The following is an 18,933-nucleotide window of genomic DNA, read 5'->3' as shown; positions in this document are numbered from 1 at the left end:
GGTCCCGGGGGGGGGTCCCGGGGCGTCCTCACCGCCGGTGTGGGAGCGCTTGGTGCTGGAAGCCTCCGGAGGGTCTCGAGCGGCCGCTTGCGGGAGACGGGCGGGTCGGGATCCACGGGGAACCGGCACCGGCACCGGCACCGGCACTGCCCGAGCGGCGGCAGCTGCGGGGCGGGGCCGGGGAGGGGGCGTGGCCATGGGGGCGTAGTCAAAGGGAGGGAGGCGTGGTCCGACAGCGCCCAGGGACGGGCGAGATCGCCCCGCCCCGCCGGTCCACGGCGTGGAGGGCGGGGATTGGGGCGGGGTCTGTGCCAAGGGGGCGGGGCCAGGCAGGGGTAGTACCCACCGGGGCGGGGGGGCGCTCCGGGAGCCCTGGGGGCGGGGCACGTGGGGCCCCGCCCACCGCGGCGGCAGGCGGGGCGCTGTAGCCCCGCCCCCTCTCCCTCGCACACGTGCGCGCCCTCGCGCGGGGGCTGCCGCCCACATGGGGGCTGCCCCGGCCACGCCCCTCCCGCTGACGGCCACACCCACCTGCTCCCGCGCACGCGCAGTCCCCCCCGCCCCGCGCCCTCCGCTCCGCGCGCATGCGCCACCCCCCCAGCCACCTCCCCGCCTTGCGCGCAGGCGTGCGCGCAGGCGCACTGGTCGCCGGCCCGCCCCGCGCAGGCGCACTGCTGTCCCCCCGCCTCGGTCCTCCTCCCGTCCCGCCGCGCTCCGGCGGCCCCTTTAAGGCGCGCGCGGCCGGTATGTAAACGGGGGGGGGGGACGACACACGGGCTGAGGGGACCCTGTGAGGGGGCTGAGCTGTGGGGACAACCGGTGAGGGGGCCCCGGGGGGCTGTGTGAGGGGAAGCCTCTGAGGGGGCTGTGCTGAGGGGGAACCACCGAGGGGACCCTTTGAGGGGCTCTGGTGTGGGGGACCCTCCGAGGGGACACTCTGAGGGGTCTTTGCTGAAGGGGGACTCTCTGAGGGGGTTCTGCTGTGGGGCGACCCTCCAAGGGGGGCTGTGCTGAGGGGGGGACCCTGTGAGGGGGCTCTGCTGTGGGGGGACCCTCCAAGGGGACACTCTGAGGGGTCTTTGCTGAGGGGGGGACCCACCGAGGGGACCCTCTGAGGTGTCTCTGCCCAGAGGGCCCCGCCCGGGGGTCCCGCAGAGGAGCACCCGCCGAGGGAGACCCCTCCGGGAAGGGGCCGCGCCGAGGAGGGGTCCCGGCGACCCCCCCTGCCCCCCCCGCCATGTCGTGGCGGCGGCAGTGGTGCTACCTGTGCGACCTGCCCAAGACGCCCTGGGCCGTGGTGTGGGACTTCAGCGAGGCCGTCTGCCGCGGCTGCGTCAACTTCGAAGGTGCCGACCGCATCGAACCGCTGCTGGAGGCCGCCCGGCGCCTCCGGCACAGCCACGCCGAGAGCCGGCACCGCGACGTCCCGCCGAGCCGTCCCGAGGAGACGACACCCGAACGTCGCGGCCCCCCGCCGCCGCCGGTGCCGGTGCCGTGCCGCCCGCGTGGAGCCGAGTGCTTGGCGGAGCTGAGCGAAGCCATGCGCGGCCGCGCCGAGGACTGGCCGGGAAAGCCACCGGCGGTGCGGGAACGCCTCGCCGCCCTTGCCGGCTGCGCTCCCTTCAACGTCCGCTTCCGGAAGGATCACGCCTTGGTGGGACGAGTCTTCGCCTTCGACGCCGCGCCCCGGCCCGGCTTCGAGTTTGAGTTGAAGCTCTTTGCCGAGTACCCCTGCGGTTCCGGCAGCGTCTACGCCGGCGTGCTGGGCCTGGCCAAGCAGATGTTCCAGGACTGCCTGCGGTCGCCCGGCAAAGCCATTTCCTCCGGCTACAAGTACCTGGAGTACGAGAAGCGCCAGGGCAGCGGCGACTGGCGGCTGCTGGGCGAACTCTTCACCGAAGCCGTCCGCTTCTTCCGCCACCCGCCGGCACCCGAAGCCTTGCCGCAGCAGCACCCGCCGCCGCCGCCGCGCCGGCGTCGCAAAGCGTCGCCGGAGCCCGAGGAAGCGCCCGTCGCTCGTCGCCCGGCAGAGGATTCGCCGGCGCCGCCGCTGTGCTGCGGGCTGTGCCGGCAGCGGTTGGAGGACACCCATTTTGTGCAGTGCCCCGCCGTGCCGGCGCACCGCTTCTGCTTCCCCTGCGCCCGCCGCGCCATCCGGGCGCGGGGGGCCGGGGCGGAGGTGCACTGTCCCAGCGGGGGCCGCTGTCCCCTGGCCGGCTCCGGCCTCCCCTGGGCCTTCATGCAGGGCGAGATCGCCGCCATCTTGGCCGGCGACGTCCGCGTCAAGAGGGAGCGGGACCCCTGAGGGACGCCTGCCCCCCGTGCCTCAGTTTCCCCTCCCCCCGTGCCTCAGTTTCCCCCTCCCCCCCCTCAGTTTCCCCTCCCCCCATGCCTGTCCCCCCTTCCCCTGTGCCTCAGTTTCCCCCCCCCAGGCCTTGTTTTGGGAGCCCGACCGCAGCCCGGGGAGGGGGTGACAGTGCCTGTCCCCTGCGGGGTGGGGTGGGGGTCCCCAAAACTCTGTTGGGTTTTTTTTGGTGGGGGGAGGGGCGGCTTTTGGGTCAATAAAGCGATGGTTTGGTTTTGGGGGTTGGGTTAAGCCGTGGTTTGTGGGGGGCGAGGGGGAGAACTGGGGTGCGGGGGGGGGCGTGGGGCAATTGGGGTCCCCCAGCGCGCCCCCGCGCATGCGCGCTGCGCCCCTCCCCGCGTCCTGGCGGGGGGCGGAGCCGAGAGAAGCCCCGCCCCTCGGCCTACAGCTCCCGGCGGGTCCATTCGCGCTGACGTTAGGGCGGGGCGTGGCTGCGCGTGCGCAGGGGCGAGCGGAGGCCGCCGAGCGCGCGGGTGGCGGTGAGGGGATGGGGGCTCTATAGGGGAGGGGGCTCCATAGGGGCCTGCAGGGCGGGAGGGGAGGTCTATAGGGCCCCGGGGGCTCCATAGGGCCCGGGCCGTGTGTAGGGAGCGGTGGGGCGCGGCGCGAGGCGGTGGGGCTCTATGGGGAGGAGGCCGTGTGGGGCTGGGGGGTATAGGCTCCTATAGGGGAGTCGGGGGCGGGGGAGAAGGGGCTCTATAGGGTCCTGGGCAGTGTGTGGGGGTGGGGGGACGTGGGGTGTGTGGGGAATTGGGCTCGGGGGGGAAGGGGAGGCCGTGGCGGGGCGGGGGCTATAGGCGCCTATAGGGGCGGGGGTAGGTGTGTCGGCACTATAGGGTGTGTATGGACACGGGGTGGGTGAAGATAGGGCGCCATAGGGGGTGGAGGTGTTGGGGGGGGGCTATAGGGCGTAGAGCTGTGTGGGAAACAGGATTCTATAGGAGGTGGGAGCCCCTGGGGGGATGTATGGAGGGAGGGCTTTCTATAAGGTGCTGGGGGGGGGGGGGGGGGGCTCTGTAGGGGCTGGGGCTGCGTGGGAATGGTGTTCTATAGGGTGGGTGTGATGGCAGGGCCCGGGGCAGGCGCTGCATAGGGGCCTGGGTTAGCAGTAACTTGGGGAGGGGACGTATGGGACATCCCAGGAGCTGTATAGGGCACTGCGGGGGCAGCTGGAGTATCCCAGGGGCCATATAGGGGATCCCAGGGGCTGTATGGCGCCTTTCTGTGCTGTATAGTGCAGCCCAGGAGCCATATACAGCAACCTGGGGCTGTACAGGGCAATCCAGGCACCATATAGGGCATGCGAGGGGCTATAGAGGGCATTTCTGGAGCCATATAGAGCATCCTGGGACCACACAGGGCATCACAGGGGCTGTATGGGACATCCCTGGGTCATACAGAGCGTCCTGGGGCCGTATAGGGCATCCCAGGGGCTGTATGGGGCATGTGTGCGCAGTATAGAGCATTCTGGGGCTGTATAGGGCATCCCAAAGCCTGTATGGGGAGTCTGTGGGTTATATAGAGCATCCAGGACCCATACAGAGCATGCCAGGGGCTGTATGGTATGTGTCTGTGCAGTATAGAGCATCTGGAAACCATATAGGTCATCCCAGGGGCTGCATGAGGCATCTCTGGGCAGTATAGAGCATCCTGGGGCCGTATAGGGCATCCCAGGGACTCTATGGGATGTCTCTGGGCAGTATAGGCCATTCTAGGGCTGTATAGAGCATCACAGGAGCCATATGGGGCATCTCTGGGCCATATGAAGCATCCTGGAGCCATATAGGGCATTCCAGGGGCTGTATGGGGCGTCTTTGGGCAGTATAGAGCATGTTGGGGCCATATAGGGTATGCCAGGGGCTATATGGGATGTCTCTGGCCTGTATAGGGCACCCCAGGGGCCATATGGGGCATCTCTGGGCAGTATAGAGCATCCTGAGGCCATATAGGTCATGCCAGGGGCTGTATGCGGCATCTCTGTGCAGTATAGAGCATTGTGGGGCCGTATAGGTCATCCCAGGGGGCTATATGGGGTATCTCTAGACAATATAGAGCATTCTGGGGCCTTATGGGGCATCTCTGGACCATATAGAGCATCCTGGGGCCATATAGAGCATCCCAAGGGCTGTATGGAACATCTTTGGGTAGTATAGAGCATGCTGGGACCACACAGGGCATCCCAAAGGCTGTATGGGGAATCTCTGGGCAGTATAGGGCATGGTGGAGCCATATAGAGCATGCAAGGAGGGTGTCTCTGGGCAATATAGAGCATCGTAGGGCCGTATAGAGCATCCCAGAGGCTGTATGGGATGTCTCTGGGCCGTATAGGGTATCACAGGGGCTGTATAGGGCATCTCTGGGTAGTATAGAGCATTCTGGGGCTATATAGGTCATCCCAGGGGCTGTATGGGGTGTGTCTGGGCAGTATAGAGCATCACATGACCCATGTGGGGTATGTCTGGGCCATATAAAGCATTCTGGGGCTGCATAGGGCATCCCAGGGGTTGTATGGGGCATCTCTGGGCAGTATAGAGCATGCTGGGACCACACACGGCATCCTAAGGGCTGTATGGGAAGTCTCTGGGCAGTATAGAGCTTGCTGGGGCCATATAGGGCATGCCAGGGGCCATATGGGATGTCTCTGGGCCGTATAGGTCATCACAGGGGGCGTATGGGGCGTTTATGGGCAGTATAGAGCATCCTGGGGCCATATAGGGTCACCCCAGGGGCTGTATGAGGCATCTCTGGGCAGTATAGAGCATCCTGGAGCCTTATGGGGCATGTCTGGGCAGTATACAGCACCTAGGAGCCATATAGGGCATCACAGGGACTGTATGGGATGTCTTTCGGCAGTATAGAGCATTTTGGGGCCATATAGAGCATTGCAGGAGCCATATGGAGCATCTCTGGGCCGTATAAAGCATCGTGCGGCAGTATAGAGCATGCTGGAACCACACAGGGCACCCCAAGGGCTGTATGGGAAGTCTCTGGCCAGTATAGAGCATTCTGGGGCCATATAGAGCATCCCAGGGGCCGTATGGGATGTCTCTGGGCCGTATAGGTCATCACAGGGGCTGTATAGGGTGTTTTTGGGTAGTATAGGGTGTCCTAGGGCCACGTAGAGCATCGCAGGACCCATATGGGGTATGTCTGGGCAGTATAGAGCATCCTGGGGCCATATAGGTCATCCCGGGGGCTGTATGGGGCATCTCTGGGCAGTATAGAGCATGCTGGGACCACACAGGGCACCCCAAGGGCTGTATGGGAAGTCTCTGGGCAGTATAGAGCATGCTGGGGCTGTATACAGCACGCCTGGGGCCGTATGGGATGTCTCTGGGCCCTATAGAGCATCACAGGGACCATATGGAGAGTGTCTGGGCCGTATAGAACATCCAGGAGCCGTACAGGGCGCTTGGGACAACCCAGGGCCCCTATAGAGCATCCCAGGTGCCGTATGGGGCCTTTCGGGGCCCTATAGGAGCCGCTGGGAGCCCTATACGGGGCCGTATAGGGTGTGACGCGGTCGTGCCCCCCAGGCAGGGCCATGGCGGGGCCGGGGGGGGCCGAGGGCCCCAGCCCCCGCATGAGCGTGGCCTCCCAGTTCTTCAGCGAGGAGGAGTGCGGCAGCGACGGCATGAGCACCTCCGAGCGGGTGGGGATCCACTGGGGGGATCCGCTGGGGGGGGGATCCACTGGGGGGGGCTGGGATGGGGGGGAAGGATCTGGGAGGGAGAAGGGAGGATCCCTGGGATCCAGGGGAATGGAGGGGGGATCCCCGGGATCTGGGGAGGGGCACGGTTGCTGGGATCCAGCGCGGTGGGGAGACAGGATCCCTAGGATCCCCGGGAGGGGGGGCAGGGTCCCTGGGGATGGGGGGTGGCAGGGTCCCTGGGATCTGGGGAGGGACAGGGGCCCTGGGATCCAGGGTGAGGGGGCAGGGGCCCTGGGATCCCCAGGGAGGGGGGGCAGGGGCCCTGGGATCCACTGGGGGAGACAGGGTCCCCAGGATCTGGGGAGGGACAGGGGCCCTGGGATCCCCAGGGAGGGGGGGCGGGGGCAGAATCCCCAGGATCTGGGGAGGGACAGGGTCCCTGGGATCCACTGGGGGATAGGGTCCCCCAGGATGGGGGCAGGATCCAGGGACGGAGAGGGTCCCTGGGATCCCTGGGGAGGGGGGCCATGGTCCCCTGAGATTGGGGGGGGCAGGATCCCCAGGATCTAGGGAAGGGGGGGAGTGGATCCCCAGGATGGGGGGAGGGAGAGGGTCCCTGGGATCTGGGGAAATTGGGGGGTGGATCCTGCCCCCCCCCCCCCCGGGGATCCACTCCCCTGGGGATCTGGCTGTGGTGACTTCCAAGGGGACGTGGTGGCTTTGGCCAAGGCGGGGGGGGCAGAGATCCAGTCTGGGGAGACGGCGGCCACCTCGAGGGGATCCAGCGGTGGCCCACGGCGGGGGGAGGGGGGTGGGACACGCTGGGGACGCTCGGGGGACCCCCCGCCCCGCAGGTGGTGGATCTCCTCAACCAGGCGGCCTTGATCAGCAACGACGCCAAGATCAACCTGCTCAAGCAGGTGAGCGGCGGGGGGGGGTGGCCCCGTCCCCGTGTCCCTGTGCCCGTCCCCGCGTCCCCACCGCGTCCCTCTGTCCCCAGGTGCAGGAGCTGATCATCAATAAGGACCCCACGCTGCTGGACAACTTCTTGGATGTGAGCGGGGGGGATCGGGGGGGTTGGGGATGGATCTCGGGGGGTTGGGGATGGATCCGGGGGTTGGGATGGATCCGGGGGATTGGGGATGGATCCAGGGGGGTTGGGGATGGATCTGGGGGGTTGGGATGGATCCGGGGGGTTGGAATGGATCGGGGGGTTGGGGATGGATCGGGGGGTTGGGATGGATCCAGGGGGTTGGGGATGAATCCGGGCAGGTCAGGGATGGATCTGGGGGTTTTGGGGTGAATCACGGGGTTTGGGATGGATCCCAGTGGTCTGGGATGGATCCGGGGGGGGCTGGGATGGATTTGAGGGGGAGTTGGGGATGGATCCGGGGGTTGGGGATGGATCCGGGGGGTTGGGATGGATCCGGGGGGTCAGGGATGGATCCAGGGGGTTTTGGGGTGAATCACGGTGGTTTGGGATGGATCCCAGTGGTCTGGGATGGATCCGGGGCGGGGGGTGCTGGGATGGATTCGGGGGGTTGGGGTGGATTTGGCGGGGGTTGGAGTGGATGCAGGGGTTTGGGATGGATCCGGGGGGGCTGGGGTGGATCCAGGGGTTGGGGAGGGATCCGGGGGGGTTGGGGATGGATCCGGGGGGGCTGGGATGGATTCGGGGGAGTTTGGGGTGGATCCGGGGGGTTTGGGGTGGATCCAGGGGGGTTGGGATGGATCTGGAGGGGTTTGGGATGGATCCAGGGGGGTTGGGATGGATCTGGAGGGGTTTGGGATGGATCCAGCCCGGTGCTGAGCCCCCCGTGTCCGTCCCCGCAGGAGATCATCGCCTTCCAGGCCGTCAAGTCCATCGAGGTGCGGAAGTTCGTGGTGGGCTTCATCGAGGAGGCCTGGTAAGGGGGGGTGGGGGGGTGTCACCCTGCGGGGGGCCGAGGCGGGCGGGTGGGTGGGTGCTGAGCACCCGCTCTCGGGCCCTGGGGCGCACACCAGCGTCCCCCGTGTCCGGATGTGCCCCATCCAGGGTTTTGGGGACACCGAGCGGATGCTGAGCACCCCTTTTTCCCTGGGAGACCATCTTGGGAGGTGGGGGGCCATGTGGGAGCACCCATTTGTGGCCCCCCCCCACCCATTTGTGTTCTCCCCCACCCGTTTGTGTCCCCTCCCCTCCAGCAAGCGGGACATCGAGCTGCTGCTGAAGCTCATCGCCAACCTCAACATGCTGCTGAAGGACGAGAACGTCAACGTGGTGAAGAAGGCCATCCTCACCATGACCCAGCTCTACAAGGTGGCCCTGCAGGTGAGGCACCCGCTGGAAAAGAGCACCCATGGGTGCTGGGGGATGTTTTAACCCCTCTCTCCCCGCAGTGGATGGTGAAATCGAAGGTGATCAGCGAGCTGCAGGAGGCTTGCTGGGAGATGATGGCGGCCATGGCCAGCGACATCATCCTCCTCCTCGACTCGGACAATGACGGCATCCGCACCCACGCCATCAAGTTCGTGGAGGGGCTCATCATCACCCTCTCGCCCCGCATGGCCGACTCCGACGTCCCCAAACGTCACGAGAACGACATCAGCCTCGAGCGCATCCCCAAGGATCACCCCTACATCAAATACAGTGAGGCCGCGGGGGCGGTGGGGTCTCCTCCGAGAGCCGGGGGGGGGGGACGCCCAATGAGCGCGCGTCCCCCGCCGTGTCCCCGCAGACGTCCTGTGGGAGGAGGGCAAGGCCGCCCTGGAGCAGCTCCTCAAGTTCATGGTGCACCCGGCCATCTCCAGCATCAACCTGACGGCCGCCCTGGGTTCCCTGGCCACCATCGCCCGCCAGCGGCCCATGTTCATGGCCGAGGTCATCCAAGCTTACGAGACCCTCCACGGTAAACACCATCTCACCGGCTGTCACCGGGTGACGGTGACGCAGGGTGGGGGGGGGTCCCGGGCTCGTCCCGCTCCCCTGGGGAGCCCTGGATCCCCAAGGTCCCCACGGCCACCTCCCAAGGTGGACCCAAACGTCCTCGGTCCCGGTTCCCAAGCACCCACCTTCCGTCTCACCGAGAACCCCGCTGCCACCCAAATCGGGGTGTCCCATGTCCCCAGGCGTCCCTAACGCAGTGTCCCCATCGTGTGTCCCCCCCAACCTTGCAGCCAACCTGCCCCCCACCCTGGCCAAGTCGCAGGTGAGCAGCGTCCGGAAGAACCTGAAGCTGCATCTCCTGAGCGTCCTGCGGCACCCGTCCTCGGGGGACTTCCAGCCCCAGATCACCACCCTCCTCGTCGACCTGGGCACCCAACAGGCCGAGATCGCCCGCAGCATGCCCAGCCCCCGCGACGCCCGCAAGCGACCCCGCGACGAGCCCGACGCCGCCCTCAAGAAGATGAAGATTGGTGAGACCCGGCGTGTCGCCCTTTGTCCCCTCCCCGGTGGCACTACGCACCCTCGGGGCTCTCCCAGCTCCCTCTGGGGCATTAAATGCCCCTCAGGTCCTCCCGGTGCCCTCCTGGGGACATTGGGGACAGGCGGTGACATTACAACCCTCCCCACCAAAGTCCTCCCAGTGTCACCCAGGGCCCTCCCAGTCCTTGCTGGGGTCGCACAGTGGCACTAGGTACCCTCGGAGCCCTCCCAGTCCTTTCTGGGGACAGGCGGTGACATTAAATACCCCTCGGGTCATCCTGGTGCCCACCAGGGTCCTCCCAGTCCCCGCCTGGGGACAGGTGGTGACATTACACCCCCCTAAAGTCCCCCTGGTGCCACCCGGGGTCTTCCTGGTTTCTCCTGGGGATGGGTGGTGGCATAAAATGCCCCCCAGGTCCTCCCAGTCCCTCCTGGGGTCCTCCCAGTTCCCCCCCCAGTGTCACTGGGGGTAGCTGTTGGTGGCACAGCACACCCTCGGGGTCCTCCCAGTCCCTCCTGGGGTCCTCCCAGTCCTTTCCTGGTCACACTGGGGATGGGTGGTGGCATTAAACGCCCCCCAGATCCTCCCAGTGCCTCCTGAGGTCCTCCCAGTCCCTTCCTGGTCACACGGGGGGTGGGTGGTGGCATTAAACACCCCCCAGATCCTCCCAGTGCCCTTCAGAGTCCTCCCAGTCCCTCCTGGGGTCCTCCCAGTTCCCCCCAGTGACACTGGGGGTAGGTGGTGGTGGCACAGCACACCCTCAGAGTCCTCCCAGTCCCTCCTGAGGTCTTCCCAGTCCTTTCCTGGTCACACTGGGGGTGGGTGGTGGCATCGAACACCCCCCAGGTCCTCCCAGTGCCCCTCAGGGTCCTCCCAGTCCTCTCCTGGACAAGGGTGGTGGCATTAAGCACCCTCCCAGTCCTCCCAGTCCTCTCCTGGGAACCACTGGTGGCACAACAGCCCCCCCCCCCCCCCCCCATGTGGGGTCTCCGCTGCCTGGTGGTGGCCGATCAACCCCCCGGGGACCTCCGTGGGACCCTGACCCCCCCATCCTGGCAGAGCCCCCCCTGGGCGAGGATGATGAGGACAAGGACCTGGAACCGACGACGGCGGCGGCACCCAAAGCGGCCGGCCAGACCAGCGTCCCCTCGGACACGGACATCACCGCCGAGTTCCTGCAGCCGCTCCTCACCCCGGAGAACGTCGCCAACCTGGTTAGGGACCGGGAACGCGGCGCCGGGGCGGATACGTCACTTTTTTTTGGGGGGGGGGGTCTAAGGTGGTGTCCCCCCCTCTTTTTGCAGGTGCTGATCAGCATGGTGTACCTGCCCGAGGCCATGCCCGCCTCCTTCCAGGCCACCTACACCCCCGTGGAGTCGGCCGGCACCGAGGCGCAGATCAAGCACCTCTCCCGGCTCATGGCCACCCAGATGACGGCGGCGGGGCTGGGCCCGGGTGAGCGGGGGTTGCGCGTGTCCCGGTTGCGTCGTCCCCTCCTTTTTCCTCCACGGCAGCGCTTTTTCGGGGTGCTCGTCCCTCCCCGTTTGTCGCGGACGGGGGCAGCGCGCCTCACTCGCCAGAGAGCAGCGGCGACGTGTTTTATCGAGGTAAAAGAAGGGTTCGGCAGAGCTGGAGAAGTCGGATGGAGCTTAACGGAGTTTAACAGTCGGGGTTCGTTAAGGTCGATGGCAAGGTTCGCCTTATTAATTACCGCACGCGAGGGGAAATTGGGTTAGAATCGAGTTAGAAGGATTCACGCGGAGACCGGAGACGCGACGAGTGAGGAGGACCCTTCCGTGGAGTCCCGAGGTTCAGAGCAGACCCTCTGGCTTTCTAAACTCCTTATTGAGCCTAAGCGCGGCTGGGTCCGATCTTAGTCTCAGGCTTTGCCAACCGTTTACGTCTAATTGAATTATCTATCCAACGTCATCGTAATATCGCGTAGCTACGTGGATTAGTAATGAATTAGCGTTAATTCTATAGTTATAGTGTCGTCAAGAGAGATGTCTTCGTTTTAGCTCAGTATCTTGTTCTCTACTTGGATTATCTTGCGTTTTTGCGTTTCAAAACGGTCTTTTGAAATATTTCCCCGCATATTTTCACTCCTTTCTACGTGAGCCGGGAGCTTTCCCGCTCGCAGGTTCACCCTGAGGAGGTGAGGCCGGTTGCTCCTTAACCCGAACCAAAGTACGGCGAGGAGTCAGGCGTCTCCGTCGCACCGTTTCAGGCGTGGAGCAGACGAAGCACCTGAAGGAGGAGCCGAAGGAGGAGAAGACGGCCAAGCCGGAGAGCGTGGTGATCAAACGGCGGCTGTCGGCGCTGGCCCAGGGCCAGGCCATCTCGGTGCTGGGTGCCCAAGGCTCGGCCGCCAACCTGCTGGAGGAGGAAGCCCCCCAAGCCAAACGTCGCCCTGAGCCCATCATCCCGGCCACGCAGCCCCGGTGAGCCCCCCCCGCCGCCTCGCGGCCCCCACGGGGGAGCACCCGTGGGTGCTGACGGATCCTTTCTCCCCCCCTGCACCCTCCTTCTCCAAGGCTGGCGGGCGCCGGCGGCCGCAAGAAGGTTTTCCGCCTGGGCGACGTCCTCAAGCCGCTGAGCGACGCGCAGATGGAGAAGCTGAAGCTGAGCGCCGTCAAGCGCATCCTGCGCGCCGAGCGCGCCGTCGCCTGCAGCGGGGCCGCCCAGGTACGCCCGGCACCTCCCCCGGCGTTGGAGTGAGCCCCCCCAAAATCTCACCCGGACCCTCTTGCTTCCCCCCGACAGGCCCGCGTGAAGATCCTGGCCTCGCTGGTGACGCAGTTCGAGGTGCCGCTGAAGAGCGAGGTGCTGGCCTTCATCCTCGATGACATCCGCGGCCGCCTGGACCTGGCCTTCGCCTGGCTCTTCCAGGAGTACAACGCCTACCTGAGCCGCTTCCCCGCCGGCAGCCTGGAACGCTACGACGAGTGTCTCATCGGGCTCCTCGCCGGCCTCCAGGAGAAGCCCGATCAGAAGGACGGGTAGGAACGGTGCCACCGGGGACGGGACGGTGCCACCGGGGACGGGACGGTGCCACCAGGGATGGGACGGTGCCATCGGCTGCTTTGTCGGGCTCCGGAAAGCCAGCACGGTGGGAGCCGCAGCTCTCGGGCCATCGACATCCCTCCAGATGGTCCCCAGGGTTGCCCGTGTGTGTCCCCACCCCGGCTGGCGTCCCCACCCCGGTGGCGTTCCCACCCCGGTGGCATCCCCACCCCGGTTGGTGTCCCCACCCCGACGCCGTCCGTTTCCCGACAGGATTTTCACCAAAGTGGTGCTGGAGGCGCCGCTGATCACCGAGAGCGCGCTGGAGGTCATCCGCAAGTACTGCGAGGACGAGGTGGGAGTTGGGGACACGAGGCTGGGGACACGGGGACAAGCCCCGGTGTCCCTCACCGCCATCCCCTCGCAGAGCCGGACCTACCTGGGCATGTCCACCCTGCGCGACCTCATCTTCAAGCGGCCGTCGCGGCAGTTCCAGTACCTCCACGTCCTGCTGGACCTCAGCTCCCACGAGAAGGACAAGGTACCGGCGCGGGGCTCGGCCACCAGCGCCCCGAGGGACGCTCCTGTCCCCGCAGCGGTGACACGGGGCCGCCCCGCAGGTCCGCCAGCAGGCCCTGCTGTTCATCAAGCGCATGTACGAGAAGGACCAGCTGCGGGAGTACGTGGAGAAGTTCGCCCTCAACTACCTGCAGCTCCTGGTGCACCCCAACCCACCCTCCGTCCTCTTCGGGGCCGACAAGGACACGGGTGAGTTTTGGGGATGGGGTGACGCCCCACTGGGGGAGTCCCCGGGGCTCCGGTGACGCCGTGTGTGACGCAGAGGTGGCGGCGCCGTGGACGGAGGAGACCATCAAGCAGTGCCTCTACCTCTACCTGGCGCTGCTGCCCCACAACCACAAGCTCATCCACGAGCTGGCCTCCGTCTACACCGAGGCCATCGCCGACATCAAGCGCACCGTCCTGCGGGTCATCGAGCAGCCGGTGAGACCCGCGACGGGGCGGGGAGGGGGGTTGAGGGGACGTGGGGGGACGCGGCGGCCCGGTGACGCCGGCGGTGGCTCTTCCGTAGATCCGCGGGATGGGGATGAACTCGCCCGAGTTGCTGCTGCTGGTGGAGAACTGCCCCAAGGGAGCCGAGACGTTGGTGACGCGCTGCCTGCACAGCCTGACGGACAAAGGTAGGGGACGGGGGGGGACGCGGCGGGGTGGCACGTGACCCGCGGTGACGTGCCGCCTCCTCCTGGCAGTGCCGCCGTCACCCGAGCTGGTGAAGAGGGTCCGCGACCTCTATCACAAGCGGCTGCCGGACGTGAGGTTCCTCATCCCTGTCCTCAACGGGCTGGAGAAGGTCAGAGTGTCCCCTCCCTCCCTCCGTGTCCCCTCCCTCCCTCCGTGTCCCCTCCCTCCCTCCGTGTCCCCTCCATCTGTGTCCCCTCCCCTCGCGTCCGCCCGCTGAGCGCTGCTGTTTGGGGTGCAGAAAGAGGTGATCCAGGCGCTGCCCAAACTCATCAAGCTCAACCCCATCGTGGTCAAGGAGGTCTTCAACCGCCTGCTGGGGACGCAGCACGGTAGGGGACAGGGACAGGGACAGCCCCGGGATGGGACACGGAGCCTGGCACCTCCCTGGGGACAGTCCCAGTGCTCGCTGTGGGGACATGGGGCCATCCTGGGGTGGGACATGGGACCTCCTTGGGGTGGGACACCATGGGACATCGCTGGGGACAGTCCTGGTGCTCACTGTGGGGACATGAGACCTTCCTGGGGTGGGACATGGGACCTCCTTGGGGTGGGACACCATGGGACATCCCTGGGGACAGTCCTGGTGCTCACTGTGGGGACATGAGACCTCCCTGGGGTGGGACATGGGACCTCCTTGGGGTGGGACACCATGGGACATCCCTGGGGACAGTCCCAGTACCTGCTGTGGGGACATGGGACCTCCCTGGGGTGGGACATGGGACCTCCTTGGCGTGGGACATCCCAGTGCCTGCTGTGGGGATGTGGGACCTTCCTGGGGTGGGACATGGGACCTCCCTGGGGTGGGACACCATGGGACATCCCTGGGGACAGTCCCAGTGCCCGCTGTGGGGACATGGGGCCATCCTGGGGTGGGACATGGGACCTCCTTGGGGTGGGACACCATGGGACATCCCTGGGGACAGTCCTGGTGCTCACTGTGGGGTCATGAGACCTCCCTGAGGTGGGACATGGGACCTCCTTGGCGTGGGACATCCCTGGGGACAGTCCCAGTACCTGCTGTGGGGACATGGGACCTCCCTGGGGTGGGATGTGGGACCTCCTTGGGGTGGGACACCATGGGACGTCCCAGTGCCTGCTGTGGGGACACGGGGCCATGCTGGGGTGGGACATGGGACCTCCTTGGCGTGGGACATCCCAGTGCCTGCTGTGGGGATGTGGGACCTCCCTGGGGTGGGACATGGGACCTCCTTGGGGTGGGACACCATGGGACGTCCCAGTGCCCGCTGTGGGGACACGGGGCCATCCTGGGGTGGGACATGGGACCTCCTTGGGGTGGGACATCCCTGGGGACAGTCCCAGTACCTGCTGTGGGGACATGGGACCTCCCTGGGGTGGGACATGGGACATGGGACATGCCACCTCCCTGGGAACGGCTGCAGGGACGCAGGGTGACCCCAGGGACAGTCCTCACCTCTGGGGCCACCACGGGGCGGGCCACCAGCCCTGCCACCTGCACCCCATCCCCACCCCGACCACCTGAGGGCCGGGGCCACCCCCGGTGCCATCCCCTCGCAGGTGACGGCGCCTCGACCGTGTCCCCGCTGAACCCGGGCGAGCTGCTGATCGCCCTGCACAACATCGACTCCTCCAAGTGCGACATGAAGTCCATCATCAAGGGTGGGTGACGCCGGCGGCAGGGCCGGGCGGGCTGGGGAAGGTGACGCGAGGTGGTGACGCCGCCTTGTCCTGTCTGCGTCCCCTGCGTCCCCGCAGCCACCAACCTGTGCTTCGCCGAGCGCAACGTCTACACCTCGGAGGTGCTGGCGGTGGTGATGCAGCAGCTGATGGAGCAGAGCCCCCTCCCCATGCTCCTCATGCGCACCGTCATCCAGGCCCTCACCATGTACCCCCGCCTGGGCGGCTTCGTCATGAACATCCTCTCCCGCCTCATCATGAAGCAGGTCGGGCTGGCTGTCCGGCTGGCTGTCCGTCTGTCCGGCCCGCCTCGGGGGGGGGGGGGAGCTGGTGGGCCCGGGGTGGGTGTTGGTTGGTCCTCCTGGGTGGCGGGGGCTGGGGGGGGGGGGGGCGCTGGTTGCCCCCTCCTGATGTCCCTCGGGGTGTCTGTCTGTCCTGTCCTGCTGTCCCTCTGGGTGTCTGTCCCTCTGGGTGTCTGTCTGTCCTGCCCCGCTGTCCCTGGGTGTCTGTCTGTCCTGTCCTGCTGTCCCCAGGTGTCTGTCCCTCTGGGTGTCTGTCTGTCGTGCCCCCCTGTCCCTGGGTGTCTGTCCCTCTGGGTGTCTGTCTGTCCTGTCCTGCTGTCCCTCTGGGTGTCTGTCCCTCTGGGTGTCTGTCTGTCCTGTCCTGTCCTGCTGTCTCTCTGGGTGTCTGTCTGTCCTGCCCCGCTGTCCCTCTGGGTGTCTGTCCCTCTGGGTGTCTGTCTGTCCTGTCCTGCTGTCCCTGGGTGTCTGTCCCTCCGGGTGTCTGTCTGTCCTGTCCTGCTGTCTCTCTGGGTGTCTGTCCCTCTGGGTGTCTGTCTGTCCTGTCCTGCTGTCTCTCTGGGTGTCTGTCTGTCCTGCCCCGCTGTCCCTCTGGGTGTCTGTCCCCCTGGGTGTCTGTCTGTCCTGCCCTGCTGTCCCTGGGTGTCTGTCCCTCTGGGTGTCTGTCTGTCCTGCCCTGCTGTCCCTGGGTGTCTGTCCCTCTGGATGTCTGTCTGTCCTGCCCCGCTGTCCCTGGGTGTCTGTCTGTCCTGTCCTGCTGTCCCCAGGTGTCTGTCCCTCTGGGTGTCTGTCTGTCCTGCCCCCCTGTCCCTGGGTGTCTGTCCCTCTGCATGTCTGTCTGTCCTGTCCTGCTGTCCCTCTGGGTGTCTGTCTGTCCTGTCCTGCTGTCTCTCTGGGTGTCTGTCTGTCCTGCCCCGCTGTCCCTCTGGGTGTCTGTCCCTCTGGGTGTCTGTCTGTCCTGTCCTGCTGTCCCTGGGTGTCTGTCCCTCCGGGTGTCTGTCTGTCCTGTCCTGCTGTCTCTCTGGGTGTCTGTCTCTCTGGGTGTCTGTCTGTCCTGCCCCGCTGTCCCTCTGGGTGTCTGTCCCTCTGGGTGTCTGTCTGTCCTGCCCTGCTGTCCCTGGGTGTCTGTCCCTCTGGATGTCTGTCTGTCCTGCCCCGCTGTCCCTGGGTGTCTGTCTGTCCTGTCCTGCTGTCCCCAGGTGTCTGTCCCTCTGGGTGTCTGTCTGTCCTGCCCCCCTGTCCCTGGGTGTCTGTCCCTCTGCATGTCTGTCTGTCCTGTCCTGCTGTCCCTCTGGGTGTCTGTCCCTCTGGGTGTCTGTCTGTCCTGTCCTGCTGTCTCTCTGGGTGTCTGTCTGTCCTGCCCCGCTGTCCCTCTGGGTGTCTGTCCCTCTGGGTGTCTGTCTGTCCTGTCCTGCTGTCCCTGGGTGTCTGTCCCTCCGGGTGTCTGTCTGTCCTGTCCTGCTGTCTCTCTGGGTGTCTGTCTGTCCTGTCCTGCTGTCTCTCTGGGTGTCTGTCTGTCCTGCCCCCCTGTCCCTGGGTCTCTGTCTGTCCTGTCCTGCTGTCCCTGGGTGTCTGTCTGTCCTGCCCTGCTGTCCCTCTGGGTGTCTGTCCCTCTGGGTCTCTGTCTGTCCTGCCCCCCTGTCCCTGGGTGTCTGTCTGTCCTGCCCCCCTGTCCCTGGGTGTCTGTCCCTCTGGGTGTCTGTCCCTCTGGGTGTCTGTCCTCTCCTGGTGTCCCCAGGTGTCTGTCTGTCCTGTCCCAGTGTCCCAAGGTGTCTCTATGTGGATGTCTATCCCTCTGGGTGTCTGTCTGTCCTGTCCCCCTGTCCCTGGGTGTCTGTCCCTCTGCGCGTCTGTCTGTCCCGTCCCTGTGTTCCCAGGTGTCTGTCCCTCCTGTCCCCTTGTCCCTGGGTCTCTGTCCCTCTGGGTGTCTGTCCCCCCCGTCCCTCTGGGTCTCTGTCCCTCCCATCCCACTCTCCCTGGCTGTCCCCCCACGGGTGTCTGTCCCCACGGGTGTCTGTCCCCACGGGTGTCCCTCCACACACACCCCCCCCCGGCTACCCATGCTCAGCCGCCACTCCCCCTGTCACCCCTGGGTACCAGGGCCGGGGGGGTGCCCCCAGGGCCCCCCCTGACCCCCCCTTCTGTCCCCCCCCAGGTGTGGAAGTACCCCAAGGTCTGGGAGGGCTTCATCAAGTGCTGCCAGCGCACGAAGCCCCAGTCCTTCCAGGTGGTCCTGCAGCTGCCCCCCCAGCTGGCCGCCATCTTCGACAAGTGCCCCGAGCTCCGCGAGCCCCTGCTCAGCCACGTCCGGGCCCTCACCCCCCACCAGGTGACACCCCCAGCCCCCCACCCCCAAGTGACCCCCCGGGGCGGGGGACACACACAGACACCACCACCCCCCCCAGCATGCCCCAGTACAGGGGGAGCCCTCCCAGTATGCTTGGGGGGCTCTCCCAGCATGCACGGGGGTTGGCGGGACTCCCAGCGTGCCCAGGGGTGTGGGGGGCGACTGTGCCCCCCACTGACCCTGTGCCCCCCACTGACTCTGTGCCCCCCCAGCAAGCCCACATCCCGCTCTCCACCATGGCCATCCTGGAGGCTTCCGCCCGCCACGAGCCCGACGCCCGGGAGGGGCCGCCCGGAGAGGTGGGGCGCGCGGAGTTTTGGGGGTGGGGGATATTGGGGTGCCCCCCCCCCCGGGGCAAGGGGCGAGGCAGGGGCCCCCCTCACCCCCTCCCTCTGACCCCCAGGAGAAGCCCCCGAAGCGGGCGAGCGAGGAGGAGGCGAAGGGGAAGGCGGTGCCCCCAGCCCCGGGGGGGGGTCCCAGCGCGGGGCCCCCCCCCCCCGAGGCACCCCCTGACCTGGGGGGGGCCGACCTCGAGCCCCCCCCCATCTTCATCAGCGTCCCCGAGGATGAGGAGAGCTCAGGGGAGCCGGGTCCCCCCGACGCCACCCTTGACCCCTCCGCAGCCCCCCAAGGTATGCACACCCCCCCCCAGCACCCTCTCTGCCCCCTCTTGGGGGGTCCCCATCTCTAACCCCCCTTTCTCTCTCCAGGACCCCCTGCCAGCACGGAGCCCCCCAGCCGCCCCCGGCCGAGGCAGCGCCCAGCAGCCCCCTCCTCGGAGCCGCCCCCCGGCACCCAGAGCCCCGAGGTGCCCCCCGGGGGGGCCCCCGATGCCCCCCCAGGGCCGGCCGAGAGCTGAGGGAGGGGGGCGGGGGGGCCCCCCCCCGCACCCTGGGGTGCTGCTGAGCTCAATAAAGGCGTGGGAGCAGCTCTGGGGCTGTGTC

General features: G+C 66.8%; 2 protein-coding genes across 2 annotated transcripts; both read left to right on the top strand.

Moving 5' to 3' along the window:
- The first annotated feature begins 655 nt into the window (after positions 1-655).
- On the top strand, positions 656-2,462 carry IRF2BP1 (interferon regulatory factor 2 binding protein 1). Its single transcript, XM_072848801.1, has 2 exons — positions 656-744; positions 1,133-2,462. The coding sequence occupies exon 2, from the start codon at positions 1,238-1,240 to the stop codon at positions 2,303-2,305; it is 1,068 nt and encodes a 355-aa protein (XP_072704902.1). The 5' UTR covers positions 656-744; positions 1,133-1,237; the 3' UTR covers positions 2,306-2,462.
- A 204-nt stretch (positions 2,463-2,666) lies between these two features.
- SYMPK (symplekin scaffold protein) lies at positions 2,667-18,848 on the top strand. The gene is made up of 27 exons (XM_072848738.1): positions 2,667-2,844; positions 5,902-6,017; positions 6,872-6,937; positions 7,018-7,071; positions 7,851-7,924; positions 8,202-8,328; positions 8,397-8,646; positions 8,735-8,905; positions 9,174-9,413; positions 10,484-10,638; positions 10,729-10,879; positions 11,652-11,865; positions 11,959-12,109; positions 12,188-12,423; positions 12,701-12,782; positions 12,855-12,968; positions 13,048-13,195; positions 13,269-13,429; positions 13,518-13,626; positions 13,696-13,796; positions 13,926-14,016; positions 15,224-15,325; positions 15,422-15,609; positions 17,798-17,971; positions 18,202-18,288; positions 18,393-18,621; positions 18,700-18,848. The coding sequence occupies exons 1-27, from the start codon at positions 2,682-2,684 to the stop codon at positions 18,846-18,848; spliced, it is 3,903 nt and encodes a 1,300-aa protein (XP_072704839.1). The 5' UTR covers positions 2,667-2,681.
- The last annotated feature ends 85 nt before the right edge of the window (positions 18,849-18,933 follow it).

Source organism: Ciconia boyciana, chromosome 33 (genome assembly GCF_034638445.1).
Source record: "Ciconia boyciana chromosome 33, ASM3463844v1, whole genome shotgun sequence".
NCBI classification, from domain to species: domain Eukaryota; kingdom Metazoa; phylum Chordata; class Aves; order Ciconiiformes; family Ciconiidae; genus Ciconia; species Ciconia boyciana.
This window is presented reverse-complemented; position numbering and strand designations above follow the sequence as displayed.